Genomic DNA, 16675 nt, shown 5'->3' on the forward strand with positions numbered 1-16675 from the left:
GGCCCGCGTCGACTACAGATTCGAGATGGAAGGCTGGATCGAGTAGAGAGGTACCGAACGAGAACAATACCGTCGAGGTCGAAGGCCTTTTGGCCTTTAGAAAACATTTGTTTTCGATTCCGAAGTTGGAGTATAGGAGTTAGCATCCGAACCCAATGGCGGAAAAAAACTATCTGAGGATGGAGAAGATGCCCATGCGCACTGTAGTCCAGGGGAGGAGTCACCTATCTCGTGATACTTCGAAGACTCTTCCAATACAACAAAGTGCAATCATCCGGACCCAACACTAGGCGGCAATATATGCACAGATATGAATTCAGCAGCCCACATGCCTCGAACAAAAGATTATACAGTGAAACTGTTACATGTGCAACTCTGTTATGGGCAGAGAAGCTGATGAAATGGTTTTGAAGTAAAGTATTTTCATGGAGAGTTAAGTTGACGAAATGCATCCGATATACCCTGGAAATATATGTAAGATGCAACACATTGAGCAGAAAACGACTTAACATTTGAGAAAATCTGGACAGCTAAAGAAAACAAACAAAATGGAAACAAAAGACAGTCTACTTTGGATACTACATTTATCTTCAGTATATTCTACATCAAATATAGTACATAGATCATTACTCTTCTGGGATTCATAAATGCCACTTTTCTGAGTAGCTTTCTAAGGTTATGCCTGAGACATTGCTGCACTGGGTGAAATCTGCACATAATTGCATGCTAGCGTAACTGGGTATAAAATGTTGAATACAAACTGTTCATTAATCACCAACTTATCTCCTGCAGTGCCTCCTGACATCTCATTTTCTGTGAAAACTTTGCCCCCAAACATAAATGATAACCTTTTAACCTTTGAAGAGCACGATAATGCAAGGGCTTGGAAAATTCACCTGAATGGACGCCGACAAGAGACCCATCAACCTTGCTATGTGACGCAAAAATGGACGCAAAAATGTTTGAACTGACTGCTTCACTCTTCTGAGCTCCTTGCGTATCTCCTTCACTTTTTCCATATGTAACGTCAACACACCCTCCAAGGTTAGAACACACCATCCAAAGTAGACACCTAAAAATGTCATCTGCACCTGTATCAAACAAGACTTCTCCTTTTTCACCACAAATCCTAACTCCTCCAACATCGTCACAGCTAACTCTGTCTGATCTACTGGTAACTCCCTTCTCTCTGCCATGATCAACACATCGTCTAAATATACTATCAACCGTACCCCTTGCAATCTAAACCAAGCCATCACAGGTTTCATGACTTTTGTAAACACCACATAGTTTACGTCAGTCCCAATGACAAACTCCTGAATCCGCCTCACTTCCCTTCCCACTTGACCTGTAGGTAATTTCTGTGCTACACACACACAGGGGAAAAAACCTCCTTGCTCAGATTTATAGCCAAATCCATAAGGTCTGAACCGCTGCGTGAAACAGTCATGTGTGATCCCTTCTCCTCGGCTGGGGAATCAACCCCACATTTTCACGGCCCCACCAAAAACCTTACATATGTCCTTTTGCACTTTCTGTAATGAATTAAATGTGCAGACATTTCTGGACATGTTCCTGACAATATCCCATTACTCTCTTTGGCAAACATTTTATTTACTAACTTACTTGCTAATTTTGGATCTATCTTCATTAGAATGCTTTTGCACCTCTCCATACACAAGGCTGCATTGTAATTGCCCAGTAAGCATATTGCCCTCTGGACTCACTGGCGAAGCTCAAAAATAATTACACCTGTGTTGTTATGTGCCTCCTAGCTCAGATCAAACACTTTCGTAAGTAGTCCCAAACAATTCAAGAGCCTATCTAGGCACCCCTTCAGGTCCTTATCTAACCCTTTCTTAGGGTCTCTGCCAGTTTTGTTTAAACTCAAAACGTTTGGGCTAAACTCTGTAGTATAGTCTACCCTAGCCTGCAGGGTAGGCCTTGGGCACTCGGACCATAGCTTTGTCAGCACTTATTATTATTATTACATTTCTTATATAGCGCCAGAATCGACCCCCGAAGGGGTATCTCCGCGCTTGCCTTGGGAACCCGTCCTGGTTTTTCCCTGTGAGATAGCCCCTACAGGGCATCCCCAAGGTGAAAGCCAGGCATCCCGCCGCGGGGGGCCGTTGTGGAGATTAAGCAAGCTTAATGCCCAGAGTTGCAGAGTGTGTACCCATGATTAGGTCAGGCACCGAAGCGAGAATTATCGAGTCCGTGGACATTTGAGCTCAACACCCTGCCGCATCGGGAATCGAACCCTGGTCCCGGGTCTGACCTCTGCTTCAGGGTCTGCCTGCTCTAACCAGTGAGCCACACTTCTCCACCTTCGGGATCTCCCTGCGTATCCAATATGATACATACTAAGTCACATCCTCTGCTGGCGACCACTGAAGAGACAAAGGGTGTTGTATTAGTAGAGGATCAAATATTTCCTCTCCCTCTGGGTCAACAAAATCACCCATTTCCAATTTTATTATTTTTTGCCCCATCTTCTTTCTTTTACTTTTAATCCTCTTTTCCTTATCTAGACCAGACGAGCACGACAACTCTACATCACCACTTGAAGATATCTCATCACATGTCACAACATTATGGCTCTTCACTGATGCCTTTATATCATCTCATTTGGCCTTTATAGCCCCGCCTGACTCTGGAGCCTTACACCCAGACCCTCTATAATCTTTATACACCTCCGTTGGCTTTCTCTTTGAAATCCTTTTTGCACCATCCACCTTCGAACCACCGGCGCGTGCTACAACTTTCACAGCTGACCAAAAGATTTCCTTATCTACACTCCTTATTTTACCTTTTTCTTTCAAATGCCTCTCTACACCACTGTCTATTTTCCTGTCCATTCGTCTGCCAAATCTCCCAACATATTACCATGTACTCTCTCATTTTATCTGTCGAAATGTTCCCTTTATCCTGCTCTATAGTTATACTGCAGTTTTCCTGTAAAAGCTCATTCTTGCAACTTCCTTTGCCTACGACTCTCTTTAGCTGGTATAAAATACAGCTGACTAAAATAAGCTCCGCAGAATGTTTCGCCAACTGTCAAAATGCAGCTGACTGGAAAAAACTCTTCCACGCGCCTTGGAAAATACCCAACATATGGCTGCCAAGCCTTTCGTGCTAAGAAATCCTTCTAAACCTAACTATACAAAATGGCCACCACACGCAATGCGTACAGTGGCCCTGTCCTGCAAAAAACAATTTCTGAAGTGCACCTTCATGAGATAGACTTGCGCTGGAAACACCTTTATTGCAGTCGCTTTCCGATTGGCCCGCTTCCGATCAGCTCCTCCGCACGCCTCTCCTGCCTGCAACTGGTAAGTGTTTTTGAATTCCCAATGGCCCGCTGCTGTTCATTTACTGCTCATCCAAATATCGGTCTGCCTTCTAACGTACCTATGCGCTCGGACATAATAAACCAACTCTTTCCTATCCCTCTGCCTTTTCACAAACAATTTCCTACAACTTACGTAATATTTTTTTTTTTTAAACGCGCTTGCGAGTATTTTCCCAATTAGCTGTTTTCAAAACAATATCCATGCCTGCCATGCCAACATGCCGAGCCCAGCCTAAAAACTTTGTCACACATGGTTAAACTCTCTTAAAAGCCACTCCGTTTGGTAGTAGATTGAATAGTACTTATCGGTGTATGAGCAGCAACAAAAGAAGGAAGATGGCTGCTTGTTTGTGTTATTATGAATGTTCTAAAGAGTTCTAGAATTTAAAGGCTGTTTATTCTAATTCTAAATTCTTTGTTGCTGCAATAAAGGAGTACTGCATAACATTGACTTCTATGCCTTGCGATAAAATTGGATTTCTATTAAGAAAAAGTGAGAATTGACTCTCTATCTGTTCACAAGATCTTGTTGGTTCAAATGTGCCAGACATTTTTCTCATTATTTTTTGGAATTCAATAAAATCTTAAAGACTGCTTCCAGAGTGTGAATCAGTTTTTTAAGAAATTCATTACAATAACCATTTACACATATGGTGAAAATAAGTGATGTTCTGGATTTTTGAGGGAAATAAGATGTATTCCTGTAATGATTTATGCAGTCACTCAAAAAGTACAACCTATTCTGCAAAGGAAGTGCCAAGCAAATCAAGGAGACTGACAGAGAAATGTTGCAGACTACTTTTAAGGTCATAAATAATGAGTTTCAAACTCAATCTGAACTATCTCTTCTACCACTTCTTCTGATTTAGAATCTAACAATCTGAAGTGATTTCTTTCCAACAAGGAAGAAACAATAGTACTGTCCCCCCGACAGGAGATGTGTTGGTGTGGGAGGAGGGAAGGAGGGGATTATGTGAGCGTGGAAAGTCAGTGTTTTGAGCTGGAGGCTCCCATAATGCGAGTACCTCTACCCTTGCCCTGTTAGAAGCTGCTAACCGATAATAGACACATCTCTGTAAAAAAATATCAGTAACAAGTCTCTGTATTCAGGGGAAACTCACACGAGAAAGCCCAAGGCAAAGTGGAACATTTTCTGAAAAAGATTCAGTAATATATTTGCTAATTTACACATCTTAAAAAGATCTGAATAAAGAATAATTTGTATAACAGGCGCCAGCCACTAAGGGAGAAAAACAAAGACTGTGAAATGGCCATCTTTTTTATTGTGTACGCGCAAGTGAGGGAAGAGTTAAAGCAATAGCAGGGCAGGATGAAGCACATGGACGAGGAAGGAGCAGCAGGGGAACTGAACCATATGAGCGAGAGAGTGACATTTAGTGCGAGGGGGGTGGACATTTTCATGGGAGACAGCTGGAAATGACATGGACTCTCATGGAGTACTGAACTAAAAATAAAAAAATAGTTATCACTCATGGAAGAAAAGAAGCTGCCAATGAGAGACGTTGTAAACAGGCTCAGATGCCAGCCCAGTGCAGCAGATGGTCCTTACCCTGTGCCATAAAAATCTTTGTGTGCCAAAGTTGGTGCTTTCATGCTATACGTAGAATGCATGCGATAAAACAAAAATATGCCCGTCACTGGGTTTTTACAGGCAGGATGTGAAAGATGGGGAACAACACAGCGCACAGGTGGTGAGTATCTGATGGGGGAAGCAGCATATGAGGGAGAGAGCTAGAATACAAATGCAACCTCATGGAGTGCAGAACAAGCATTGGCAAAGCCAAATATGTTTCCCCACTGCGAAATCAATGATTTTCTGCACGTTATACAGTAGCGTAACAAGTGGGTTTACATTTTTCATGTTCTCAGTGAAAAGCTCCATAACGTTGTTTTTGACTACTGTAAGGTTCAGCTTTCTCACTGAATAACATTAAGCTACATTATTACATTTAATAAGTGATAACTTTGGCTTGGAAGCATATTGAGATTTCATGTTTAGATAATAAAATTGTAATTTAAAACCCTGTATAATGGTAAAGTCGGATATTGAGTCACAACTCTGAAAATGGCACTTTAAGAAAGGCATTTTCTTGTCCTAACACTTTGCGCCTTCTGCAAGTGTCCTGGGTCACATCACTTGTGAAATGTCTCTGCTGCTGGTGTTTGTGCATTGCTCCTAGACACTGACGCAACAGGGACTAGTTGTGGGCAGGATGGATGGCTGTGGGGGAGCTAGGATGTGCTCCGGATACACTTTAAAAGCCTTGCCTCCAGCACACACAAAGGAACCTGGCACTAGCCTTTTGTCACTTCAGACTTTTCGGAGCCTTGACATGGGAACACACCTCCAAACACACAACAAAGTCTGTCACAAGGTATAAATATTGGACATCCAGGGGCACTCTTCAGTACACTCTTGGTCTTGTAAACATTAAAGAGGGAGGACTGCATTGTCACCAGGGGACTGTCCTGCGGCCATCAGAGTACTGCCATGCTCTCTGAGAAGAAAGACTGGCCCTGCTCTCTTCATCCGAGGTGAACCCGAGTGACTCCAAGAGTCAGTTGGCTGATCTCCTGTCTGGGCTACAGGGATTTGACATAAGCTACAGAGGCCTCCCTTCAACTGCCCAAATGACCTCTGCTGGTGTGAGTTCTGGATCCCCAAGAGGTGCCGCCACAGGTCCTAGCGCTTGGCTGGTATGAGCTGAGCTACTCCTAAGACGAAAGGTGAAATTTATAAATTGTGGGGTTTTCCCGACCACGAAAAAGGCCTTTTGCACCAAGACTATGCCACCTGTGATGACAGGCAATGCAAAGTTCCAGTGAGTCAGACTCTTCACGCTATAGTGACTACCAGCGACAATAGTCAATGTGAAATCTGCACTTTGCGCTACAGCCAGTGATGACCGCCAACGACGGTCTACGATGCCCGACCGGCTCTTTGCACTACAGTGATGAAAGCCAGCGCTGCCCAGCCTTATCTTTGTGCTACAATGACAACCATTCACAATGCTCTCCATGCTCCTTACAACCTACTCCATCGCGTACAGAACTCTTCACACCTGACTTTGAAGGCAACGTTTTCACGGGCGCTAATCTGGCACCTGTTTCCGGACCGTGCTCCATCACGTTCGATCTGAACTTGTGACTTCCCCCGATCTAGCATAATCAGCTGAACCGCGAGCGGCACTTTGTGCTTTTAGGCACTACATCTATTTAAAACATCAAAATTGAATATCTCCAGTTCCACTGATTCGATTATTAACTTTTTGATTTCATTTTGTTTATTAAAATTTACCCTATTTTCCTAAATTGGTTTGGGATTATTCCGGTGTTGGGTTTTCACTTTATTGCAGCATAAGCGCTGCATAAATACTTTACACATTGCATCTATGTTATGTCTGACTACTTTGTGCCAAGCTACCAGAGGGTTAAGCACAGGTTAACTTAGTGACTTTTGTGGTTTACACTGACAAAGATTGTGGTGGTTGCCTTACTGGGGCTTCCAACCCCATAACGAATAAGGAAGGGAAAGAAGTGAGGATTTGATTCCATCTTAAATTGCATCGAGATTTTCATTTATATCAATCCAGTTGCCAATTTTCATAATATTAACAGGTATTGCCTTAATTTTATGCATCATAATGTTATATCCACAATTTTCGTCCAAGTGTTCCACACTGAAAACAGTAAAATTCAACCTCACTTTGGATGTGATATTTGAAACCCTAGTTTACTCAACAATTATTTTAACCATTTGAATGTGCAAGAATGACTAGCAAGCTTTAACAAAGCATGTGTAGTTACCTGAACAGATAAGAATGTAATTTTACAACGACTGACAAATTGTACATAACAAACACAATCTGTAAGGCAACAGTGTCTATATAACAGTTTATTACATAGAGGGAGCGCCACAAATATAGACGTTATATAAGAAAAAAAATCTAAACTTTCCAAACTGCCCTCGAGTGTGTCATCACGTTGTACCATGCAATGTGGTAGCCCTTTTGAAGGTATCGAAAACAATTTTTTCTATACATTTATCACCGTTGGCTGCCACTTGTGACTTTGGTAATGCTGACACATTATAAAAGCAGCTGGCATTATCAAAACCAACTGCAGAAGCCACTATGGAGCAAGACAGAGGCAGAGCTTAAAGGAATTATAGTAAGAGGGTGCCAAACGGGAAGGCTCAGAGGAACGAGTGAGGAGTTGGAGGACAGGGCGAATATTAAATCAAAAGAAGAGTGCAACGGTGAAGGACAGAAGAATAACCAACATTGGACGATGGGCAGCAGCACTGAGAAAAGAGGGACAGGGGAGAAATATGTTTAACAAAAAAAAAATGCGGAGAGTGATACTGGGCGAGAGAAGCAACATATGAGAGAGCAGGCTGGACGGGGCTGTGAACAGGGAAGCAGTACCCAGAAGAGGGAGGAGAGAGCAGGAAAACACATACACTTTCATGCAATGCTGAAGCACAAGAAAAAATAATTTCCTGAATGAAAGTAGTGGAAGGATGCAAGGTATCCATTCAAAAGGATGATAAAGAAGCTACACTTAAGGATAGGGACAAACACAAAAGGAGAAAAGAGAGCAATCGAATAAGGGGCAAACAAACGAAATTGATGGGAAATCCAACCATTAATATGCAATGGGATGACTGATAACCCACTTTAGTTACTGGTATTGCCCACAATAGATCTTTTGACAAAAGACAATTACAATCTGTCTGTAGACGAGAATTAAACATCAAAACATGCAGTTGATCAGACGGTGCTACTGAATATTTTTTTACGACTGCCATTTTGGTGAATATTTACAACAAATATTAGTGCTTTGTCTTTTGCCATGGCTATAAAAAAAAAAAAAGTACTGCAATACTGCACCTGTGTTTCCGAATAAGATATTTACAGTGCCTCAGCAAGTATTCCTTGGAGGGTCGACAGAGCTTCAGAGACCAGAAGTCATCCAATCTCATTTTTGGAGAACAGGATTTTCCGGGATTACCGCCAAACAGATAATGAACCTGCAGTGCGCAAATGCCTTCATTAATATATTGAAAATGCACTGAAATATAATTGACGGGAGTAGAATTAAATGGCCTGCACCAACAAAACCTCTGTAAATATGTAGAGCTTTATTCCATATATACCAGAGCGAACTCATTAAAATCCATCCTCATTTTGAATGCGTTACTTGAAAACCTAGTATACTTATCCGCCATTTTAACCATCTGAATATGCAAGAACGATCAGCAAGCTTTAACAAAGCATGTTTAGTTTGCCAAACAGTTGATGATGTCATTTAACAATGACTGACTTTCTGTAGATAACTAATGTAATCCATAAATCAACCGTGCCTATATAACATGTTACATAGGGAGGGACTTCCATAAAAATAGCTTCTCTAACAGTGTAGTTCCTAATTTGCCATAAAACAAGAAAAACAGCTACTCTTAAATGAAAGCAAAGATTCAAAATAGATCCAAATGTATTTCCTTACCTATGCCATGTAGTAGCCATCACTATTAATGTTTCTATTTTGGGCTTTTCACGAGTTGTGAATATTTTTACAGTGTAACTTACCAAAATGTGATGCAAGGAGATGGGTATTGTGGGAATAGGGACAGCAACTGAAAGATGCGTAACAAAAAAGCCCTGCCACATTGAAACATTTGAAAAATCTGAAGTTTGCAACTAATTTTACTGAAAAAAATCTCTTCACAAAGGAAGATGTCTGCCTGCTGACCAGCACAACAAACAAGCCTGAAAACTCTGAGTGGACCCCCATTTCGTTGAATTCTCCAACACCTGAAGCAGACCAAAGTTACTGAAATGAAAGCAGAAAAAACATAAGTTCCCATATTTCCATCATCTAAAGCCATACTGTAGCCACAGGCTTCTCTCAGAAATGCACTAACTATCTAGATTGACTTGGAAATCCCAGTTGCGTTCCTGCTAAAGGGAGTGAGGAATCGATGCACTGTTTCACCAACCTAGAGAATTATCAGTGTTGAAACTTATCATCCTGAAAGCACTGCATTCACCTCTACCTATATTAGGGAGATTAACATTTTAATTAGACTAATTTACCTGGTGTCCAAGTTTTCTTCTCTGTGGTTTCCCTATTTAGTTAGGCAATTAGGTCTCTATTTTCCATAGTTACACTGTCAATACTCATTTTTCTGAGATTTGATTCTGAGATGCAAAAATCTTAATTGAGGAAACAAAAGAGGGCTCGGTTAAACAACCTTCAATTTCTCGCCTGTCTTGAGGAAGTGAATGGGACATTCAGACACCAAGAGCGAAGGCTTTTTAAAGGGCACCAGCTGTAGAATATTTGGATCCCCTCTACGCTGATGAATTGCATACATTCCTGAGCTGGCCAGAGTGTTCTGGTCTACAGACTAAATCCATGGTACACTAATTTAGGACTTCTCAGGAATGTGGTCTGATTGGGCCAAGTCCAGTGTCTAGCCAACATATGGGAGCAGAGAGATGGTGGCATCTCCCAGTTAGAACTTAAAATTACACAGGTGGGATTTCTTTACAGGGGCGAGTTTATTGCAGTGTCTGAGTCTCAATGTCAGTCCAAAAACATGGCTAGGCCTTTAAGCAGGGGAGCTCACTGTCTGAGTCTGGGGAAAAGCCATTTCAAAATTATCTCTCTCCCCAACTTTCTAACAGGCACTATTAATGGATTAAAGAGATGTTGCCTGCATAAATAGGGTCCGCAGGTGTCCAGGAGCATGTGTTTCAAATCGAAATGTAATGATAGTCTTGGGTGTTTTCTTCTCCTACAAGCATCACAACTGGTGGTTAATGACTGTCTATTTTGGGTGGGGTCCAGCCCACCATGTATAAACAAATTGTGGCCACTTTCTTTATGGAGTATGTCCTCCCATCATAATGCACTCTACAGCTCTGGTGGTATCAAAAAAACTTAAGGGGACAATTTAAAGGCAACTGGACAGCTTGACAAGCCTACAAAAGAAATGGGGTTGGTTTGGCACATGGCTGGCATACTTGGCTCACCCTCAAGGGATTTGAGGTGTGGGACATGCGTGGAATATATACTTTGGCTTCCAAATGTGCCTGGACTATGCACACTCATTCTCACACTTACAAGATGACTTACGGGCTCTTAAATACAATAAGGTATTGCTGCTGAGAAATCCATCATGCTGAGAAACACTATATCAAGAACCTTCAAGATCTAACAAGTTTAATCCCGTATAGACTCACGATTAGGTTCGGGGGGGAGGTACTAAGTTTACTTAATTTATAGAATCTTGTTCTTCATTACTCTTAGATACAATATGGTATTGCTGCTGAGAGATCCATCATGCTGAGACACACCATTTCAGGAACCTTCAAGATCTGCCCAAGTTTAATCCCCATTAGACCATACTCACGGTTAGGGTCTGAGGGGGCTACTAAGTTTACTTAACTTAAGGAATCTTGTTCTTCAATACTCTAGGTTATTTTCCCATGTTACTGGTTGCCCAGGAGGTTGTTTAATGTTCCCTGGAGACCAAAGACAGACAGGCAACCTTACGTCACCTGCAAAGGTGGCATATTAGCCCACTTCTAAAGGATGCATTTAATTTACTTACATAGAATGCATTACAATGAAGGAACCATGGCACATGAGATGCTACTCTTACTCAATGTATGAGAGGTGGTAGCCTTTGGTGGGAGATTTCTTCTAGACAGGCTGGAGCTGCTGGATTTTAAAACTTTCTGGGTCAAGGCTGCTGTGCACTTTGAGGTTCTGGTTATCACCCCGAAGATGGTACCACAAAATGTCCTGAAGAATCTAGATATCAGCAAGTACCATGGACATTTGTAAGTTTGGGGCTTGCACTTTGAACGAAACTTTATAAATGCAAAGGGAGATTGCAGAGTATCGTAATTACATTTACCTGATGAGGTGTTGTAGCACTTTATGGCAGGTATCGTACTACTCTGTAATCCAGTGATTATTAATTATTGTTCTAAATGTAGCTGGGAGACTCTTGTAGGGGACACAAAACATTACTTCTTGCTGCTTATACCACTACAGGATATGCAACCACATCAATGAGTTTGATGCTCATAAATACGTTGACAAAGCCTGTGACAACAGCAAGTACACAGGTGCAAGTACAAAGTGCTGTAGCCTGTGCACAGGTACTACATGCACATGGTCTCTCAGAATTCACATTATCTCAAACATCAATGTAGAAGCACTGATGTATGCAGAGTTGTGAGGGCCTATTGAAAGCTAGAGGATCTGAGAGAAGAGAGTTGGGGGAAGAGTACAAGAAACAGTTTTACACACTCCCTCCTTGTTTAGGTAAGATTTGAGCATCTCTTCATATTCAGATCCTTATCCATTGTACAACATACTAGGGAATATTGTAGGTCACAAATAAAACAAACTCATTCACCAGTGATTTCATGAAAATGGAGGGTGATGAGAGTTATCAGAATAGTGAGAGAAGCCGGTCATGATAACAAACCAAGAACTCAGCAGGACAAGGACTGTCTGAACAAAGAGCTTTTTAAGGATTTGCTGAAGGATTTAGTGATTAATGTAAGTTTTCCTCTGCGCCCGGTTCTTTTCCTTCGATCCTTTTTCGCACCCGCCCACCTCTGATCATTCCTTCCTTCCCGACTTTCTGCAGTACTCAGGGAACGGCTTCCATCTACTGAATCCTGCCACTGCACTTCTCCTCTACCGGATCCTACCTTCGTACTCCCACGGCCGATCTGTGCACAGTAATCATGCCTATAACCCGATGTAGGTGGCTCGCAAATTTCTTTTCCTCCCCTGTTCAGCCAACCCCCTCTGTATTTATCATACTTTGAATTCCAAACAGAACGGGGATCCGTTCTCTTCAACAGCACCTTATTTTAGTGACCATCCCTTTTTTCTCCCTTTCCTCCCCCACCCACCTTCTTTTACCCACCCCCTCTCCTCTCGCCTTCCTCCCCATCCATCCACCCTTCCCTTTCTCCTTTCTTTTTGCCGGCATCTGATCCCCTCCCTTTACCTAATTGTCACCACCCCACCCTAGGTGTACCTGCCTTTCCCATTAGCACCTCACCGAGCCCCCACCCCTTGAGACGCCCGACATATTGCGAACCGATTAGAGTCCATCCGACGCAAGATAGTGCCCCGGTCCACACTTCACACTCCCGAACCCTCCAACACACCACCCCGCCCCGACGCCGCCCCAACCCCCTTCCCCTTGGCCCCACAGCGCGTACCCGACATCCGTCCCGATCCCTTCCCTATCCCTTCCTTCCCTTACAGCACTATCATCAATCGGCAACCCGGTCCTGATGAAGATCCTAAATCAATAGGATCGAAACGCCGTCGACCTGCTATACAGCGCGACTCATGGCGCAGTTCTTCCTCTGGTTCCCAAACCAATTGTAAACATCTATTCACCAAAGAGGAACAGTAACTCTGTATATATCGTATTTTTCATTGTTGTCATTTTGCGTCCTCTGTTTTTCATCCATATGTCACTTGCGCCGTCACTGTTTGTCTCACCATCACGTAGGCACACAGCCCCCTTGGGTTGCCAATCGCATTATTTGCTTCCAGTGCTTATATCTCAAACTGTTTACTGTTTGTTTTTTGTGTAATTATATTTTTAAATATATGATGCTATATGCACTTCTAAATCAAATTGGAACTCTTAGTCTCTCTTTTTTCTATGTCCAGATCTTTTGTAATGTCTTGCACATACAAACGTATTTGTTACCAAAGTGAATCCAATTGAGATATTGTTGTTTTTTACACATGCACACCCAGATCTCAATCTGGTCTGCGGGTTATACTCCTGTTGTCTATTCCCACTTAGTGATTTCCAGCGTGCAAAGAGAGCAGTAAATCGGATGCTCTCACCTGCCGATGGTCAGTGCTGACCGTGAGTGCAAAGGTGGTTCCTGAACGCGGTCCCGCATGCCGCGGGTGGCTCTGAGGGGGGACGAGCCAGTGGGTCGAGATGACAGCTAAGATGGTGCGGGGATGGGCGCCGGCCGGTGCCAATGCGGAGAAGTGAGCACTCGCGGCCCTTGGCCTCATCATGACTGTGCTTCCATTGACCATAGGGTCGGCAGTGGGGCGGTATGGAGGTGGTCTCTGGTGCGAGCCGCCGCCCTGGAGAACCCGGCACACTACTGAGAGGAGTGCCCTTCGCCATGCAGTGAGGCATCATGCCTCTTCCAGCCTTTGAGACAAGCCGGAGATGTGCGGACAATGTGGGGCTACATTGGGACACATGGATCTCGAACCACTGGACAACGGTATCGGCTGTCCTCCGCCTCTTGCCCGCAGTGAGTGATTTCCCGAAGGGAGACCTGAGATAATGTGGCCTGCCTGAACTCAAAATGGCTCCAGCCAGGTAAGTACCCGAGCTGGCCTGCGTTAGGCACACTCTTCACGTCTGCGATTTTGGAAAGAATTGATTCCATCAATTGCACCGGCCATACGCGGCTGACTAATACCCGCCACATCCTCTGGATCCGTCCCGGGTGCAGCCTTCATCCTGCATTTTAAACGGCGTGCAGTTGTTCAAAGAATGTGAGCCAACCCACCACCTGACTGCGTACCGCTTCGTGGGCGCCCTGTTTTTTGACACCTCTGCAATCCATTACAGACAACTCTTGATTCGCAGTCTACCTCCACTCCCACAGCCCTTGTGCTTGCTGTGCAGTGAAGCTCATACCCAGTCCCTGTCCTGAGGAGAACCTACAATATCTACGGTTCGAAACGCGTTGACCCCCAGCCTGTGACAAGAAAGAAGGGTGCAACTAGGGATCAACTAATTCCACTGCTGTGGGTCCTTGTTTGCAATCTTATAAAATATTCCATCACAGGTTTTGTGAGTCTTACTCCATCTCCAGTTCCGCCTGTCCACTGGTATTCTAGCTAAAGGACTGGTTCCTCCCTTTATGTTTTGTGTAAATGTGTTATGATCACAATTAATTTGGAATGTATTTATTGTGTATTAAGTCTTATTTTGGTGTCGTGAAATTTTGAGTATTCATTGTAAATATTTTTACACCTGTATATATCGTGCACACAATTGTATGTTTTTGACTTGACTGTTTTAACAGGATTTTCCTTTGAAGACATTTTGAATGAATTAATGAAACTTGATTATAAATGAAAATAAATGTTTTGTTAAACTAAAGTTTTGGGTCACGCAGCATACATGGGCTGTGTGGGTCCTAATTTCTCTTCAAATTATCCTGACTAGCCATTTTGTTCTGTTTTGCAATTGTTGAGGTCCAGGCTGGTCAGTTGTAGGATCCAAAACCTTCTTTGTGTACAGTCCAGCCAGGTAAAGCACCCCTGCCTCCGGTTTGGACCCCTAGACAGCGCTGACAAAGGGGATGAAGTGATCCAGAAAAACTTGCCCCCCTCTCTGCCCCACAGTTTTTTTCGGTAAACGCTCAGCTGATGCCGCCATCATCCCAGTTTGCTAAGCCAGTTGCCTGACTTCAAGATGGCCCCCAATGGGTAATCTACTAGCAGCAGGCCTACACTGCACCGGACTGCTTGGAAGACCGGGAGCCCCCTCCTGGCGCCGATGCCCGGAAGAGATCACTGCCTATTTGGGCGACGCGCATCACTCTGTACCTGTGCCAACAAAAAAGACGACAAATAAAGTAGCTTGCTATTTTGCGACCGCTGACAAGATCACTGACCCCAAGCTGGCGAAGATTATGGCCCTCACTAGAGAGGACCTGGTGGCTTCTCTAAGAGACTTTAAAACTGAACTATGTCAGGAAATAAAACAAGATATGCGCACCACGATGGTTCAAGAATATGCCGACCCTCAGACAAGACGTAGACGCGGTGGGTGCCAGGGGGCTGGAGGTGGAGGACCGGACGTACGACTTTGAGGCCCGCTCCAGCAAGGTGCACGACACCCAGCAGAATCTTCAGTCCCAGCTGCAGCAAGCGCTCCTGAAGGAGGAGGACCAGAAAACCAGATCCCGAAGGGAAAACATACGCATACAGGACCTGGAAGAAGGAGCGAAGGGCCAGACCTTGAGGCGTTTGTGATTGGCCTCTTCTCAGAAATCGTGGCACCTCGCCAATTGAAGATAAAGATTGACCGAGTGCATCGCGTGGGGACCCCGTCAACTGGAGAACGCCGAAGGACAAGAGACGTCTTGGTAATGATGCACTCCTTCCAAACGAAAGAGGCCATCTTAGGCCCTCCACGGAAGAAAGGCGAGACCTCCTTTCAGGGATACAAATGCGCACTTTTCCAGGATTTGGCGGCCTCCACACTGGCGCGCAGACAAGCTTTCTGTCCTGTCACCACCAAGCTCCGTTAGGGCAACATTCACTATCGCTGGACATATCCTTTTGGCCTCGCCTTTGAACACAAAACTTAAGTCCCACCATGTCACCGAACTGAACGAGGGTCTGCGTATTTTGAGCCTACCGATGCCAGAATATGATAGCACTGCAGGACCACCACACAACTCTGATCCGCTGCGGAGAGAGACCCGAACCTGGCACACCGTCACAAAGAACAGGCAAACCTCTAAGTGACAACTCCCATGAACGTTGGGGAATATAGACACTCTCCTACACGGGATCTCATTTTCGGGGACTAGGCACAGAGTTATTGGTGACATCAGTGTTGGCGCAGCTGAGCCACCCAGGGATCACATTTTGATTTTGGACTAGAGTACACAGATGTTAACGATATAACTGACCCATGCAATTGCTCTCTATGCTTTTGCCGCAAGGAAACCAGGGGGTGCCGGTCTTGTATGTACCGCCCAAAGTTCTTTTTTTTTTTTGGTGACACTTCACAACGAAAGTTCGAGCTGACGACCTGTTGGCATCTCGGCACAAATTTTTCAGGGGATGTTGGGGTTATGGGTTTGAGGGGGAGGGGGTTTCTGGTGGTGGTTTCAGGGAACTATGTGATTTTGGTTTTCATGGTATGAGGCAACGGATCTAATCCTCAGCAATATAGGCAACCTGAGGGAGAGGGCTTCCGGGGGGGGGGGGGGGGGGGTACCATTGCGATGGTATCAGTAGCATACTGGAATGTTATGGGGCTGAACTCCCCCCAGAAACACCAGAAAATCTGGAAATACCTCATAGACCATACATTTGATGTGGTGCCTTCTTTTCAAGAGACCCACCTTAAAAAATCTGCGGATGCGAGACTTCAACACAAATTATATCCCTTAATATATATATCGTCGGCCGGAACCAAGCACAATGGAGTGGCTCTGCTCCTTCACAGCGCCACACCAAGTTCCA

General features: G+C 44.0%; 1 protein-coding gene across 2 annotated transcripts in view; it reads right to left on the bottom strand.

Annotated features, from left to right (window-relative positions):
* Positions 1 to 16675, bottom strand: part of MKLN1 (muskelin 1) — an 808470-nt gene that overhangs the window by 93485 nt on the left and 698310 nt on the right. For both annotated transcript variants that reach the window (XM_086918927.1, XM_086918926.1), the window contains exon 15: positions 8269 to 8408. In XM_086918927.1, the coding sequence (XP_086775053.1) occupies positions 8269 to 8408 (140 nt within the window). The remainder of the gene's footprint in view (positions 1 to 8268; positions 8409 to 16675) is intronic.

The sequence above is a fragment of the Lissotriton vulgaris genome, chromosome 1_1 (genome assembly GCF_964263255.1).
Source record: "Lissotriton vulgaris chromosome 1_1, aLisVul1.2, whole genome shotgun sequence".
Taxonomy (NCBI): Eukaryota; Metazoa; Chordata; class Amphibia; order Caudata; family Salamandridae; genus Lissotriton; species Lissotriton vulgaris.